Source organism: Anabrus simplex, chromosome 7, assembly GCF_040414725.1.
Source record: "Anabrus simplex isolate iqAnaSimp1 chromosome 7, ASM4041472v1, whole genome shotgun sequence".
NCBI classification, from domain to species: domain Eukaryota; kingdom Metazoa; phylum Arthropoda; class Insecta; order Orthoptera; family Tettigoniidae; genus Anabrus; species Anabrus simplex.
Genome location: NC_090271.1, coordinates 197,906,442 through 197,924,913, shown reverse-complemented (window position 1 = coordinate 197,924,913; position 18,472 = coordinate 197,906,442). Strand labels below are relative to the sequence as shown.

General features: G+C 39.6%; 1 protein-coding gene across 2 annotated transcripts in view; it reads right to left on the bottom strand.

The window, feature by feature from the left end:
* The window catches only part of LOC137496880 (alpha-tocopherol transfer protein-like), a 253,478-nt gene that overhangs the window by 51,093 nt on the left and 183,913 nt on the right, over window positions 1–18,472 (bottom strand). For both annotated transcript variants that reach the window (XM_068228656.1, XM_067151513.2), the window contains exon 7: window positions 9,568–9,718. In XM_068228656.1, the coding sequence (XP_068084757.1) occupies window positions 9,568–9,718 (151 nt within the window). The remainder of the gene's footprint in view (window positions 1–9,567; window positions 9,719–18,472) is intronic.

The following is an 18,472-nucleotide window of genomic DNA, read 5'->3' as shown; positions in this document are numbered from 1 at the left end:
AAAGTAAGAACCATAGTATTTCTCATGTAGCAGTACTAATCATAAGTAACGTAGACTTAACGGTGTTCCACACATTGTGGTACTACTCACAGGTAATGTAATATGCACAGGTAATGCAGAACTATGGTGTTTCTCACATTACGGCACCACTCATAGACAACGGAAACCCATGGTGTTCTTCACAAAGGTGTACAAATCACAGGGCCTCATACCATCCCGTGGTGTTCTTCATATAGTGGGTACTAATCACAGGCAACGCCCAGACCCGTTGTGTTTCTCACAATGGTACTTACTAATCACAGGCAATGTAAGCCCGTGGTGTTCCGCACATAGTGGTACTAATCACGGGCACTGTAAAACCCATACTGATTTGCCCTCTGCTGCTACTAATCAGAAACCTATTGTGTACCTAACATAGTGGTACTACTCGCAAGTAAAGGTAGCCCATGGTGTTCCTCGCATGATGGTACTAATTACAAGTATTCTCACTGTTTTAATTCAATCATCCCTTGGTCACCCCTTTTAGTTGCCTCTTATAACAGGCAGGGGATACCGTGGGTGTATTCTTCATCTGTGACCCCCACCCACAAGAGGTAGTAGATTTCTGGGAGCTAACAAAAATGTTAGCACACTGCTATCGACTGGCCGACAACATTCTTCGATGCCATTGTGGATTCAAATCGTGTGCAAAATGATTGGACTCAAAGCATTACTTTACCAAGAACAGAATGCACTAATTACTGCCCAATCCTTCTCTTATCATATACACTGAAAATTTTTGAACCAATCCTCAACCAATGCATGCATAAAATTGTCCAAATTAACAGCAATTAGTGTGGCTTCGTTCAAGGTTCAGGAACAACAGACATGATTTTCATGGACGCTCATCGAATATCACCTGGAGAAATGTAACCCATCATACAGTCTTTCTAGATTTAGAAAAGGCCTTCGATAGTGTCCCATACCAGCTAATCTGGTATGCATTATATGAATGTGGAGTGCCTGAGGAGCTTATTAGATGGATTCAAATGTTCTATGTAAATATAGCATCCATGTCAGTCGTTCAGCTGTTATCTCCAACAGCTTTCCCATAACTGTTGGGAGTAAATCAAAGATAGGCACTTTACCCACTACTCTTTATTCCCATGATTGATACAATTACAGATGACTTACACAATGAACTTCCATGGACCCTCCTTTAGTCTGACAGAATTCTACTCTCAAGTTCCAGCGGGTTGGATCTATGACATCAAGTCCAGTCATCCAATCTTTGCCAATATGAGCAATGGTACCCTTCAAGTTAATAATGAGAAGCTTGTAAAATCTTCCTCCTTTCAGATGCCTGGGATCCCATTGCAGTCTGGTAATCTGAATAATAAGGTATGGGTGAGAATAAATAGGACTTCGATATGGTGGAAAGAAGTCACCAGTGTGCTTTGCAACCATCACATGACAATCCATCTTAAATTCTCACTATGGTCCACCCTGTTGTCCTATGTAGATCAGAATGTTGACAAGCACAGAAGAGTGTGGAGCACCAACTCCACATCATAGAGATGCAAAGCCTTTGATGGAGTATAGAAATGACATGGTTAGACTATGTTTAGAAAGACACAATCAAGCAGCAAATGAGTACTCGTCTATTTAAGAAAAGATGCAAGAGAGACGCTTCCAGTGGTATGGCCATATCAGACATTCTGCGCATGAAACTGTTGCCAGTACAAGATTAAATTTTCAGTGGTTGATGTCCGCAAGGAAGACCTAAACAATGATAGTTGTATGTTAAGTCTGATCTAAAATGTGTCAACTTACACCAAGCTGATATTTTGATAGATTGGACTGAAATTCTGATACAAAAAAATGGACCCTGCACCTGCAGGAAAGGGTTAGGAAGAAGAAGACAGATGCATACACGTTTCTTTGTCCCATACATTATACTCATACAAGTCTTCACCGTCAATTTTATGTGATGAATGGTTCACAAACATTATGGGTAGAAAAAACTATTTGACACCTTAAACATTGCTGAGATATTTCTTTTTGTGACTAGCAGGGGCGGCTTTTCAGGTGAAGTAGGTGAAGTGCCACTTCTCCACTTATTTTTACCATAATGAATTACTTAAATTTATTTTTCTTATGACATTTGTTGGTTTTACGGAAAGAAAATGTTTTATTGTATGGCGTTTGGAGCATCTCGTCACCTGATGAGAACCAGGGGAACTCACGAAAGCGCCGGCTGTCGGCCACAGTACGGTGCGTGAAACTGAGTGAAGACGAGAGATTCCGCAGCTGCCTCTACCTCCCAAGTGCTTCCTGCTAGCGCTTGGCCTTGGAGGTTGCCATGACAACCGTGATATCACCCGTGCACTTTCCATATAGCGGAATGTGCTGGTGAAGTTGTCGGAAGAGTGGAATGTTTCGTCTTCCCTGCGTCATCATGTGTGAAGTACGAGTACTTACGCATTGTGGTTCATTCGTAGTGTTGTGCTGTTTTATTTAAATATGTATCCTATTTATGACATAGTGTGCATTTTATTATACACACCATTTTCACATTGGAGAAACGAAGATCAGAATGAAGTTCTACGTTTTGATCGCCTTACTGAATCACTGCAAATTTGTGCTACAAAAGAAGTGAAACATTCCGGTAAATCTTACAATCTTAGTTTCAAATGATCGTGGTTTAAGGAATTTCCATGGTTGTGCTCCTCTTCAGCTCTACAGAAGTTGTTTTGTTCCTGCTTGCGTTTTATCAATAAAAATAATGTTTGGAATAAAGAAGGATTTTCAGCCCTTTTGAACATAACACATTCTTTACATAAGCACTCAGACTCTGCAGAACACAAAATACGACAGCTAGATTTCAAGACATTGGAAACAAACCAAAATACGCTGATGTTCTGAAGGAAAATACCATACTGTACATTGTAATTGTACAGTTCAATGAAAATGTACATTTAAATAGGCTTTTCCTTCAGTTGGTAACTGATGCAGTGCTCTATTTAAGTAAGCAAGAACTAGCTTTTCGTGGTCATGACGAAACATTAAATTCAATAAATCGTGGTCATGTGCTGGACCCTCCGCCAGTCACAGGTACGAGGTACGAGTACAAAACAACCAAAAACAAAATGTAGTGCCTAAATCTTGTCCCCCTCTGTGGTGTAGTGGTTAGTGTGATTAGCTGCCACCCCAGAGGCCCGGGTTCGGTTCCCAGCTCTGCCACGAAATTTGAAAAGTGGTATGAGGGCTGGAACGGGGTCCACTCAGCCTCGGGAAATCAACTGAGTAGAGGTGGGCTCGATTCCCACCTCAGCCATACTGGAAGTGTTTATCCGTGGTTTCCTACTTCTCCTCCAGGCAAATGCCGGGATGGTACCTAACTTAAGGCCATGGCCACTTCCTTCCCTCTTCCTTGTTTATCCCTTCCAATCTTCCCATCCCCCACCATGGCACCTGTTCAGCATACCAGGTGAGGCCGCCTGGGAGAGGTACTGGTCATCCTCCCCAGTTGTATCCCCGACCCAGAGTCTGAAGCTCTAGGACACTGTTCTTGAGGCGGTAGAGGTGGAATCCCTCGCTGAGTCCAAGGAAAAAACCAACCCTGGAGGGTAAGCAGATTAAGAAAGAAAGAAAGAAAGAAAGAAGTTCCTAAATCTGTCGCTCGAATCCAAATGCGTAATAGCTCTTCACCATACTTTACAGCCATGAGCCACCACTGGTAACTAGATGTTATGAACTGTTTAAGAAGAATTAAAAAATAACATCAAAAGTGATTGTATCATGTTCACCATGTTGTTGGGCATAGCTCCATTTATTGTTACGAGCCCAAACTACATCCATCTCTCCAATGACATTACCTCATCTACAACCATGGGATAAAACCATCACTAAGGAATTTGGTTGTGACATCTAACAAATTTTGATCATAGATGCTTTGTTGTAGATATTTGCATGGTAGAGAAGTGAAGGAATTCCACATGCTTAGTTCTTTCTCGATAAAATGTCTCATTCAGCGAGGCGAGACAGTCATTTTGGTGCAAGTAGCAACAATAACATTATCTACTGTAGTAACTATAGTTGTTGACCCTGTATAAGTTTTATCATAAGATACAATACATTAAATTCATTTCAAATTTAGAATTCTTTTTTCGCATAATAATTTTGGCTGACAAAAATAGGCTTAACTGGTATATTATATTCCTCAAGTACTGTAAGGTTATTAGAATATCAGGCAAGTAGAACAGTGGCATGTAAAAGTTAGTACTTAATAAATTAATTGGTGTAGGTATGTCTTCAAGTTTCATGAATAATGTACTGTATTCAGATAAATGAATTTTCATTACTACTAGGCATTTGCTTTGAGATACTGTCTTTTATGGTAAAGTTTGGTATTCATAAGTAACTATTCAAGTTGGCAGAAATTATGGATCTTATTTGCCTTTAAGGAACCAACTTTACACGACTTCAACTACACATTATAGACTACACCAGCTACGCGTTTTTTAATAAATTTAATAAATGTTGTACTTGTTGGGAACACTGGCCTGTCTTGGTGCCTACTAAAATCTGTTGCTCTATCTTATACCATGTTTACTTCTGTACTATAACCAACAGTACCATCAGTTTCTGGAGTATGTCTAAATCACAGCCAAACAAATGAAATTATTCTCAAAATTCATTACCTACAAATGAAAGAAAATGAGCAAGTCTAAGTTAATAAGTTTCTAATGTCAAAGAAGTTTAAATAAATAAATAAATAAATAAAGAAATAAAGAAATAAATAAATGAAGAAAGAAAGAAATATCAACTCGATGATATATGATCCTGAGACAAGTTTCTAAAAATATGCCTGAATCTGGTAGCAGTAATTCAAGCAAGCTAGCCCATAATTTAAAATCATTGTTAAAATTATGATCATAGCCATGGGATCTTCTGTTTTACAAAGAATCTGAACCACTGGGATGATTTTGATTACAAAAATCCCACATGCACTGACTGCATGAACCATGGCTACCTTGGTGAGTAGCCAGTGACTATATTATTTGGTTCTCATGCCCCCTAACAGTAAATCATGTTGCTCTAAAATATCCTATTCTGTAATAAATGTGCCTTATCTCCTACTATCTTTGTATTACTTTTGAGAAAATATGAACTGCAGGTGAATGAACATGCAAATATCCAGCAGATTAACAGAACAGAACTTCACATAATGAAAACTTTTAGTCAACTCGTCAAGCTCTAATTGCAACCTATATGCATGACGGGAAAGATGTTCATAATAAAATACAATGGAAGTCAGAAGATTATCCATTACAGCTCATAAAATCCTAACTGAAACTAAATTAAAATAAACCACAAGTGTACAGAAGAAGTGTTAAAAGTTTCCAGACTGTTTTGGGATAGGCAATTTCTTGTAGTTCACAAACAGAGAATGAGAAAATGTATACATAGTACAGAAATGTCATTCTAGCATCAGTGTTGGTAATGGCCACAAGATATCCCTGTTGTAGTTATCAAAAAAATTATTAAAGTTATATGCCAATGTTAAAAATAAAGCTACTGTACTTCTTTCAGATGAAAACGAATAAATTATTAATTTTACCCTCCAAAAATGTATTTTTTCCATCAGTGAGAAAGCTTCCTTCTCCAATTTAAGAACCTGATGGTTGGTCTGTTTTTGCATGCATCCCTTCTTTCAGATGAAAATGAATAAATTATTAATTTTATCCTCCAAAAATGTACTTTTTCCATCAGTGAGAAAGCCTCCTTCTCCAATTTAAGAAATTGAAGTTTGGTCTGTTTTTGCATGCATCCCCTCAAATGTGTCTGACTCAGAAATAATTTCTGAGGATGACTGAATCTACAGTGACTCGCAGTGAGTCTGGTACACTACACCTATCCTTAAACATGTATTAACATAAAAACTGATGTTTTGCAAATGAAGTTAACAATTACTGTAGATAAAATATGCCTAAAGTAACCTATAACTCAGGAAATATTCTGAAAATGAATACACAGACAACATCACTTTAGATATCACAGCAAAAGTAGTAATAGTTTTGTCCTTGAAGAACATGCAACTAAAATATCAGTACTTTGTGTGATGACTTCCACCATTTCCCACTGCCTGTCTGGCACTGAACAAACTAACTTTTAACAATAAGAATAATAGGAGGGTTCCATTTTATCCCACTCTTCTTGAAATATATTCCAAAAGTTGGATATGGATTGTTGGTAGACTGTTTCCTTTTATCATCCAACAAATTTCCAATCATATTGGTGTCTGGGAACTATGCAGTGATATTTAGTACGGTATACAAAGACAATCGCATAGTCCCTTATGATCTATTGTTCTGGATCATTATCTTGCTAAAATGAGAAACAGTCCTTTACACTATCTTTTCTGCACTTGGTTTCTGATTCTTTCTCATAATATCCAAATTAGGGTTGCCACATTTTAAAAAATAAAAAAGACATTATGCTGACATATTTTTTAATAACTCATGTCTCCATAATTTGTATTAAATGTCATTTTCGATCAATACTCACACACATTTATGTTTTAAATCCTATTGTTTTATTTATGTAGCAATCTTCTGTTATTCTTCAGTAAGTAAAAAAATCTTTGCAGGGCATGCCAAAATTTATTACAATTTGAAGCTCTGCTTTTATGAGTTCAAAGGAACACGTGCCTCTAACGTCAGTCTACTTGATACTTTCAGGGGATTTCAGGATAGTAACAAAATCACTGAAACCTTTAGATGCTAATGTATTTTTCACTAATATTTTAGCCTTCGTCTGACCACAGGAAAGTTTTACAGCTGTTTCTGAACCTGTGAATATACACGACATCAATTTATTGCCGCATCCCAAACTCGCATAACTGAGGTAATAATATCAAAGATAATAATCAAAACAATGTGAACCAGTACTTTTGTTATATTAAGAAGAAGAACTGTTATGGGTTCTACTATAAGCCAGCATCAAATATTTAAAAAAGGAAGAAAGTACTTATGGAAAAATAAAAAATGTAAGGCTAAACTGACAGTAAGGAAACATGACAATAGGGGAAAACACTTACAACCAGGCAACCCTAGTCCAAATACAGTATATATTCTTGTATGGAGTGGGCCTGGAATAGCTAGTGTGGAGCTGAAAAGTGACAGCGATGCAATGGCAATGCATGTAGTGATGTAAGACACAGAGATATATGCCGAGAAATGCATAGATATGTACCATATATAAAATGCAGTTTCCTGAGCAGAAGTTACCATACACCCCCGTATCATCATCAGGGGCCCACCACCATGTTTCAGATCCTCAATTGTTGTCAGATTCTTTTGTTTATGTTACAAATTTGTTTTTTGTTTTTTTTTTTTTGCTACGGGCTTTACGTCGCACCGACACAGATAGGTCTTATGGCAACGATGGGATAGGAAAGGCCTAGGAGTTGGAAGGAAGTGGCCGTTGGCTTAATTAAGGTACATCCCCAGCATTTGCCTGGTGTGAAAATGGGAAACCACAGAAAACCATCTTCAGGGCTGCCGATAGTGGGATTCGAACCTACTATCTCCCGGATGCAAGCTCACAGCCGCACACCTCTACGCGCACGGCCAACTCGCCCGGTCAAATTAGGTTTATACCAGACACTGATCTCATTCTGATGTCTATAAAATTTACTTACACTGCAAATATTATTGGTTTCCAGTAATGTTCTGTGTCAAACTGCTGTAAATACAAAGATGCTTATCCTTCATGCTGATGTATGGTTTGTTTCTCACTACTTGAAGTCTTCTGTACAAATCTCCAAACAGTTTCTGGGCAGACCTTTTACTAAAAGGCGATTTTAACAATATTTTGGACAGTAGAATAACTGTGATTCACTATTTTGTCAATGTCACGCGAAGATCTGCTCAATTGGTGATGGAAAAATCAATAGTTTTCTAAGTGCTTGGGACATTTAACTTTGTTCACATACCATGTTGATCTACAATGGGTTGTTCAGATACAAATATGATCCAACGTGAATAGAACGAAGATTTGAAACAACTGTGCCAGAAGGGTATGTAGGGTTCAAATGGAGGGTACAAAAGATGTATTATAGTTTATCACTTTCAGTTTGATGTTAATTTTACAATTATTTTGTTGTTTCTGATTTTATGGGGATATGAAAGAAATAATGTAGATTTCTCTAAATTCTCAACGCTGGATTGAGTTTGAAGGAAATAAATTCTGTCTGTTAGGTCATCAGCCCAGAGGCTGGTTGGATCCTCAAATAGCACCACCAAAGGTTATGCGGTTATAAGGAAACCCCAAAAACCAATGGCAGCACCAAAATGAGGCGTACTAGGCAAGATGAGGAGTGAGGTAGTTTGTCATTGTTTTCCTCACTGGGTCAGAAAGTACTATTGCAGCACGACTGACCCTATGAGCAGCACCTTTCATAACACTCAGATGCAGTAGTCATGCTCTGAATGTCATTACTCAGCACTACCCATACCCCAGCAACTTTCATATTGTCACAGCCATGGATGTTGACTGGGACTTCGGTGGAAGCTACACTTTACTCTGGCCAGTGCCAAGAGATGGATGCAAAAGTACTGTATCCATCAAGAAATGACAGCGGGCAGAGAAAGAAATTAGGTTATCAATAATTGGTATTTAGAGGGGATATGCATTTTCTACCTGTTATTGTATCTACCAAGTGTACCATTTTCACCAAGAGGCACTATATATGGTAGAAAGATTTTCTGTCTTTTTTTTTATCTAGTGGCTTTACGTTGTACCGACACAGGTAGGTCTTATGGCGACGATGCGATAGGAAAGGCCTAGGAGTTGGAAGGAAGAGGTTGTGGCCTTAATTAAGGTACAGGCCCAGCATTTATCTGGTGTGAAAATGGGAAACCATGGAAAACCATCTTCAGGGCTGCCGACAGTGAGATTCGAACCCACTAGCTCCCGGATGCAAGCTCACAGCCACGTGCTCCTAACTGCACAGCCGTCTCATCTGGTAGAAAGATTTCCAATGGTCAATTTGTTTTGTATGAAAAGTGTAGTACAGTCAGTCTAATTCTGTATGATTTAAATTACTATGGAACCGAGATAACATGCAAGAGAAAATGTAGTGAAATTTGACTTCACATGTGAAAAAAGGAAAAAAAATGCACTACTTTATCTCAATGCAATTATTAAAAATTTACTCTATCATACCTCTCCTTCTCAGAGCATATCATTATAACAACTATTTAATTGTTAGTGATGAAAAATGTATGATGGGTACATTGGTGCACATTAAGTTCTCACAGACACGTAACATTCAGCAAAACAGAAATGACAAAAGGACAAGAAATACAAGGATGAAAGGTGAAGATTTTCAAATGGGAAAAAAGAGGGGAAGAAAGAAAGAACGAGAATGAAGGGATATAAAGAAAGAAAGAAAGAAAGAAAGAAAGAAAGAAAGAAAGAAAAAAGAAAATGTGAAATATATAACGTGGTGGAAGGAAAAAAGACAAAAAAATATTTTGAACTACATTGTTTTATGCCATAAATATTTTGTTGAAATTTTACCTTCAAATTGTTCTTCAAAGTTACAGAAGAAATTGTATACATCTTCTCCGGGCAGCTCTTCCAATTCCATGGTGCCACCATATTTTGTAGGAAGGTACTTAGAGTCGACGTGCTTCATGAGAGATTCTCTATCACGACCATGGAAATATAACTGTAAAGAAATGAATAAAATTATGAAGGAAATAACACAACAACATTTTTTCCTAGAATATTTTGAAGATATACAGTTTTATTAACATTGCAACTAATGTAATGTGAATTAATCTAACTTGGTGATCGACGTCCATGATGAAGCTTCAACATTCAGGACCTAAGAAGCAGAAATGTTGTCTACTTGTTATTGAAAATCACTATTTGCCACGACAATTCCTTGAGGCAGTCTTTGTAAGCAGTAGAAATGCAGTTGTCCAGTTTCCATTTATTATGATTCTTAGAAAGGTACAAAATGACTGATTTACACTGTCCACCAGAAAGCAAGAAGACTGAAGGCTAAACGCCCTAGTTAACACATGGATCAAAAAATAATCATGTTTGGCATTTTCTTTGTACATATTACGAAAAGTAGTTTAACTACACTTGAATTTGTATAGAAGCAGACTGGATAAAATTCCCTGGGGAATTCATACTGAAAGGAAGTAATTTCTTCTGTTTACATTTTGTGGAGTAAGGACCTGCCCATCACATCTTCTCTACAGCAAGAAAAGATGGTGTCGTGGAGGTGGAAAGGAAGATAAAGGGAAGAGGTACATTCCATTTTTCTACAGTTTTTGTACAACTGTATGCTGCTGTATCCTACTTATCTTACCATCGCCTGATACTCATTTTTTGCACGTCTGGCTCCATGGCTGAATGGTTATCGTGCTGGCATTTGTCCAGGAGTCCCGGGTTCGATTCCCGGACAGGTCGAGAATTTTCACGTTTGTGTAGTTAATTCCGATGGCTCGGGGACTGGGTGTGTGTGTCGCCTTCACCATTAGAATTCATCATAGGTAGGGCCCCATCCTCATAGACGTGAAGGTCGCCTGTACGGCGCCAACTCGGAAGACCTGAGCCAGGCCTCTTCGGAGGCCATACGCTACTGCTTTATAGACGCTGTCACGTACAAACACCTACGGCCGCGCAAACAATAAAGTGTAGGCTACCGTACCATTCAAGTCATTTCCAGATTTTTAGTAAGTAAGGGACGGACACGCAAGTCAAAATAAGATATGTCTGTACAAAACAGGGGAATATGGTAACCTTAGTTAAACTAACAGGAATACCCTCAGTGTTTATGCGATTTGCCTGAGGCTTAAGAGCTATAAACAATTGCATATTCCAACTCATCATTTCAACGTAAAGGATGAACGCCTGGTGACCATGATCGTTAAGGCGTGAAGTCTGTATAGTCTGACATCGCGATTAACCGGTTCGAGACCCGTTGGTAGAAGAAATTTTCACCATCTGAATGCTGGCCGACAGGGTAGGAGATGTGATGGCATACAAGTTCTAAGCACTAGATTACCTGCCAAAAGCCTGTACTCATTTCCAACGTATTCATAAATTAGGTTCGACAGTCTGAAGAACCTAACAGTTACAAAAAGAAAATCTCTCTATAGTGTTCATATAGAATGAGGGCATGTGACGCTGTTGTCGGATGGCGGTATCAAGACTGATCAGACGCTCTGGGGACTCGCCTATGTGCCGACACCGGGTTTTGCCCTCTCCATACCTCTCTTTTTTTTTCCTTTATTGTTTTAGTGGTTTAACATCGCACTACTCATTTTCGGCGAAATCATCATCATCATCGTCATCATCTGTTTACCCTCCAGGTTCGGTTTTTCCCTCGGACCCAGCGAGGGATCCCATCTCTACCGCCTCAAGAGCAGTGTCCTGGAGCTTCAGACTCTTAGTCGGGGGATACAACTGGGGAGAATGACCAGTACCTCGCCCAGGCGGCCTCACCTGCTATGCTGAACAGGGGCCTTGCGGGGGATGGGGAAGATTGGAAGGGATAGACAAGAAAGAGGGAAGGAAGCGGCCGTGGCTTTAAGTTAGGTACCATCCCGGCATTTGCCTGGAGGAGAAGTGGGATACCACGGAAAACCACTTCCAGGACGGCTGAGGTGGGAATTGAACCCTCCTCTACTCAGTTGACCTCCCGAGGCTGAGCGGACCCCGTTCCAGCCCTCGTACCACTTTTAAAATTTCGTGGCAGAGCCGGGAATCGAACCCGGACCTCCGGGGGTGGCAGCTAATCACGCTAACCACTACATCACAGAGGCGGACTTCGGCGAAATAAGGATAGAAAAGTCTAGGACTGGGAAGGTAGCGGCCGTGGCCTTCTCCATACTAATACTACATCATCATCATCATCATTATCATCATGTACACAGCAGTAGCGTAATGGTTAGCCTGGGTTCGATTCCCGGTACTGCCAGAAATTTAAGAATGACAGGAGGGCTGGTATGTGGTTAAAATGGTACATGCAGCTCACCTTCATAGGAGGTGTGCTTGAAAAGAGATGCATCACTTCGGGACGAGGAATCGAGGTTACTTTTTACTCATCATCGTCCTCATCATCATCATCTTAGGTCGCCCCTGGGCGTCAAATAGCCGAACACGTCCTCGGACACTTCCGGCACTAAAAGCCATTCAATAAACAGGGTAAAGAATATAAATATTGAACTTATTCAGTTCGTGTAAAATCTAGGTACGTGAATTCCCACTTTTGGCCTTGCCAGTATTTCATTCACACAGTGGGTCAATTTCCAAACCATGCGGACAAAAATAAGAAAAGTGAAGTTTGCCATATTGAACGTAGTACCCCGTAATACCGTAGACGGGACACCACTGCACCTCCGAGCAAACCTGCAAACCGACAGTCAATTATACCGTCTGCATTACCATATAAGAGAAGGTCAAACACAGCCAGCTGAGCACCGTTCTCGCCCGCATATTCTCGTGGTTCATTAATAACGCTTGTGTGCACGTGTGTGTGTGTGTGTGTGTGTGTGTGTGTGTGTGTGTGTGAAATCGAATGTGATGGAAGGTGAAAATGAAGGTGAGTAATCATTATGCATATGTGGTAAATTGTAATTTAATATTTCTGTAGGGTGTATTAATACTTATTACAAAGAAATATTGTGTTGTTAATGTATTTGTTTATAAAAAATAGTTATGAGTTTGACCGAGTTTGATAGTTTGCGTTTCTTGTAACAAGGTATGAAGTATGTAGATTATTTTAAGAAACATAATTCTTGCCCAAATGTGCCCATTCGTTTTTCACACCAATTTCCGTTTTTGCTGTCTCACTTTAAAACACGGTAATGATTCCATTTAACTCAATTTGAAACAGAATTATCATATTTTTGGCTCAGTGTTAGTTACGAATTTCTATATTTAATGTAATTACATGTCTATTAATATTATTATTATTTTATTATAGCAAATGACAGTCATTTCTTCCTTAACCGGTAGGAAATTTTTTATGCCGTTAAAACGCTGCTCTCATAACAGTTTGGCGAAAAATTAAAGCAATTAGAATTGTATATATCGGAGAACATAGGGATACCTTTTGAATGCCACGCAGACGACAAGGTGGCACTGAAAAAACCTCTTCCACACTTTCAAGACAAAGTGGTTCGAGTGCAACCGAACTGCCTCACGATTTTATAAGAATAGTGAATGGCTTAAGGGAACAATACATATTCATGTAACATTCATAAATGATAATCAGCTACCTTGAAAACCTTTATATACAACTTTTTATTTCAATAAAACTAATTTTACTTTCGTCCGCCATTTTGGATCAGCCATTTTGAATTTTCAAAATATGTCATTCATAATCAGCGACCTTAAAAACCTTTATATACAATTTTTTTCAATAAAACTAATTTTTACTTTTGTCTGCCATTTTGGACCAGCCATTTTGAATTTTCAAAAAGTAATAATATCAAATTCATAATCAGTAGTCTTGAAAACTCTTCCATACCATTATTTGTTTCACTCAAACTTTTTTGATTTATGTACGCGTTTTTCGGGAGTTGGCCCACTGTTCGTCAGTAGAATCCTTGCAGAACACAGAAAAGCAGCCCTCTTCAGTCACATCTTCCGAAATGACAAATATAGCCTTATACAGCTGTTGGTAGAAGGCAAGACAGGAAGAAAAATGGTAGTGGGTGGAGAAGATTGTCCTGGCCGCACAACCTCCGATAGTGGTTCGATATACACGCCATGGCATCTCTGATACAGAAACTACAAAATACGAAAAAAATTACGATAGTTACCAACCTCCTGTAAAGAGACGGAAGAAGAAAAAGAAGAAGAAGAATCAGCTAAAGATAAAAGGGGTGGGGAAAATAACTGTGAAACAAAGGATCTACATCATTTTTGTGCTTATCAGTAATATGGGCCACGGCGCGGAGGTTACTCTTCTTGCACCTTTCTGCTGTTAATCTTTGTGGAAATCGATAATAGGTAGAGAAAAGAAAAGAAAAGAAAAGAAAAGAAAAGAAAAGAAAAGAAAAGAAAAGAAAAGAAAAGAAAAGAAAAGAAAACAGCGTGCCAGTGACAACACAGGCGCATTGTTAATTCACAAACCAGGTCACCGGCAGACAACCGGACCACTTGGGGGTTAAATGCAGGTCAAATTAGTCTTCCCATACACTTATGAAGACATGCAGCAGCTGATTCATGGTCTCACTTGGCTTCTGACCCCAGACGCAGACAATGGGTAATGGCATCAAGTGCATTGAAAGCAGAGTACAGTTTTCAGAAACAGTGAATGGCAAATATTATCAGCTCTATTCTTGCCAAAATGTTCAACTTTTCATAAATCAACAAGTTTCAGTAAATGGGGCTGGAACCATTACAAGGAAACTAAACCATTTATTATTAGAGTATAGTACATAGAATTTCGGTTCTTGAATTCTGATGGAACGAGCTGGCTCTGCAGTTCGGGCCACTTAGCTTTTCTCCATTTTCACACCACGCAAATGCTGGGGCTGTACCTGAACTAAGGCCACAGCCGCTTCCTTTCTACTCCTAGCTCTTTCCTGACCCGTCGTCGCGTCGCCGTAAGACCCATCTGTGTCAGTGCGACGTAAAAAGAAAAATTAACGCTATTTTGTAGCGTAGATATCTCCGTATCTATTAAATATATTACTATTTTAATTATATACAGTCAAAACCGTTTATTGTGACATCGTTTGTAATGAGCCGGGCTGGGTGGCTCAGACGGTTGAGGCGCTGGCCTTCTAACCCCAACTTGGCAGGTTCGATCCTGGCTCAGTCCGGTGGTATTTGAAGGTGCTCAAATACGACAGCCTCGTGTCGGTAGATTTACTGGCACGTAAAAGAACTCCTGCGGTACTAAATTCCGGCACCTCGGCGTCTCCGAAGACCGTAAAAGTAGTTAGTGGGACGTAAAGCAAATATCATTATTATTATGATTATTATTATTATTATTATTATTATTATTATTATTATTATTATTATTATTATTATTATCGGAATGTGAATTTATTCTTGCGATTTTTTTCTACAACAGGGGTTCTGTACCTTTCTTCTAGCCAAGAACGGAAGTTGCACGAAGCAGACCCCAGTGGTTGGGCACGTTGGGTTTACATCTATGGTATCCGCTATTTGTCGCAATAGGCGATTAAAAGGGCTAAATCCCAGTGGTTCTCAAGTAAGGAGCGTAGGTTGGCAACCACGCGTCCTTCAGCAGAGTCTGATATTATTTCCACTTAATTGTGACAGGTTCCTCAATGTCAACATTGCTACCTGATTTGCCTTGGTAATTTTTTTTTTTCCCTATGGGCTGTACGTCGCACCGACGCAGATAGGTCTTATGGCGACGATGTTCTCTTCCAACCTCGATGGTATTAGCCCTTGGAAGTCTCATTTTCACGTCATTCGAGCACTTTCCTTTCTTTTGCGGTTACCTTCATTCTTTCAAGGATCGGATCTCTTTCATTTTCTTCTTCTTTTCCTTTTCCTTCATCATCATCATCATCATCATCATCATCACGTAGCAAGTTTTCCTTTTCACATTTTGCGTTCTTCATATCAGAGTCGTTTTCTCATGGAAGTCCGACTCCTTAGCTGAATGAGCGTTGTTGAGGCCTTCGCTTCAGAGGGTGCACGGTTCGATCCCCACCGGGTCGGTGATTTGAAACGTTTGTGATTATTTTTTCTGGCTCAGGAACTGGGTGTTTTTGTTTGTCCCAACACTCTCCTCTTCATACTCAGACAACACATCACACTACCAATCTCTCAGAAACAAGCAATAGTGATTACGTCCCTCCATATAGGGTTGGCGTCAGGAAGGGCATCCCGCCGTAAAACAGTGCAAAATCCACTCGTGCTGCGACTCCGCAAGATATAGAAAAACTGTACAAGAAGAAGAAGAAGAAGAGTCGTCTTTTTTTTTTTTTTTTTTTTTTTTTTTTGCTAGTTGCTTTACGTCGCGCCGACACAGATAGGTCTTATGGCGACGATGAGACAGGGAAGGGCTAGGAGTGGGAAGGAAGCGGCCGTGGCCTTAATTAAGGTACAGCCCCAGCATTTGCCTGGTGTGAAAATGGGAAACCACGGAAAATCATAAGAGTCATCTTATCGTGGATGCTGAACCACTGTCGGACTTCGCACATCCAGGATATTCTCCACTAACGTCCTCTTCCGCCTTCTAACTTGCCTTTATGATCAGTCGTATCGGGCTGTATTTGTCATTTTCGAAGATGTGACTGAGGTTGCTTTCCTGCGTTTTGTGAGGGTTGAGACTTCGTATGATTCCGCGGCCCTAAGGAGTATCTCCCTCTTGGTAACATGATCTACCCATATGATGCATAACACATTCCAAAGGTGCGCATTGGCGTCTTTCATTCCCATTCATAAGTATTGTTCAATCCACGGATATTACCGTGCGTTGTCCGACTCGTTGGCTGAATGATCAGCATACTGGCCTTCGGTTCAGAGGGTCCCTAGTTCGATTCCCGACCACGTCGGGGATTTTAATCTTCATTGCGTAATTCCAAAGGCTCGGGGCTAGGTGTTTGTGCTGTCTCCAACATCCTTGCAATTCACACACCACACATAACATTATCCTCCACCACAATAACACGCAGCTACCTACACATGACAGATGCCGCCCACCCTCATCGGAGGGTCTGCCTTACAAAGGCTGCACTCGGCTAGAAATAGCCACACGAAATTATTATTATTATTATTATTATTATTATTATTATTATTATTATTATTATTATTATCACTACTGTTCAATCTACGGAAATTACCGTGCGTTCATTACTGTTAGTAAATATATATATATATATATATATACAGTAGTACTGAATGGATAATATTTTAATCGTTGACATTTGAATTCCATTTGAGGTGTAACTATCTTATCTCTAGACCAGGGCCTCTCAGGGTGCATGCGCCCGTGCACTGCGGTGAGCGGTGACACTGTTGTATGGGACAATGTTGCCGGTGTTAAAATATTTTTCTTTCAATTTGGTTTGAGCAGACAATTTATTTTCTCTAGCTCTTCTTTTCCTTTATCCTCGGCACTTAATAGGGGTAGAGTGGTTAGCTCTACGCCCGGGCCGCCTTTTGCCCCCAGGAATTAACCTGGTACTCAATTTTTGTGCAGGCTGAGTGAACCTCAGGGCCATGTGTACCTCCGAAAGTGGAAATCTCATTCTTAAATTTTACAGCTTCCTGACGGGGATTCGAATCCACATCCTTCCGGGCGAACCGAGCACGCCTTTACCACCTCGGCCAGGCAGCCCGTAATCTTTAAACATAATTAGGATTAAGCACGGAAGATGCAAATTCTGGTTTTACAAGTGGGGAAAAGCTGAAAACTCATACTGCGACTATGACAATGTCCCTTCAGACCATCCAACACGTTGCTACGGAGTGCCTAAGAAGAAGATTTGAAGGAACTATTCAAGATATACACAGTGCCACCGATGAAGTTGTGAACTGGATATAGCTTATTGTAATACTTAAATTTCCGATGTATTCTTATTTTGCCATATGAAATAATGACTGAAAGTTACTTTTCTGTTTTCGGGAAGATACAGCAAATAATCCCTAAAACCACAACTACGTAACCTTCGTTTGTTACCCACAGGCTAAGAACCTCGCCGTAGGAGTGGAGTGCATGTGAAGACCCGTAGACCCGTCTTTACTTTCGCTTTCAATATCAGTGAAAGTAAACAACGCGTTGTGATCCAGTTTCTGTGCTTGATCGACCTAGATTATTCAGAGCACGGTGGAAGAGAAAGGGATAGCTGGCTTCTTTAAATGGAGGCAAGTGTTTCAAGGACACAGACGATTGTGTGATACGAACTTCACCGTGCATTCTCGCAAATAAAATTCACACAGTCCACAGTGAAAGAGAATTACGTAAAGACTGCTACTCTTACAGTTTAAAGATCTCTATAGACATTAATATATCTGTTCTCTTTTAGTTCAAAGAAGATAAAAGAATGTTTAGACTTATTTATTGTTAATTTTCAATCATTTAGTTGTCAAAATCAGACCATTAGCGTAACGGAAAAGAATAAGTTCAAAGTTCTACGTGGTTGTTGATACCGTGCTCATATTCTTCAATCATTCAGTAGTTTCAGACTCTTGGTCAACTCATACACTAAAATTCACCGTTCCGATCGGTCTTGCACCACTTCTTACATCCTCTCCAAACTCGACCTTTCCGAGCATCATAGCCTTTTCCAGTGAATCGTCTCTCCTAATTAACGTCAAAGTACTTAGGCTTTAATTTAGGTATTTTACTTTCCAAAGAGGAATCCGGTTATTCAGTTATATATGAAACCCGAATCACAGGGACGTAAATTTTCATGTGAAAAACCCCACAAATAATGGCCGGAATTCGAACCATAGCAATCTTTGTAAG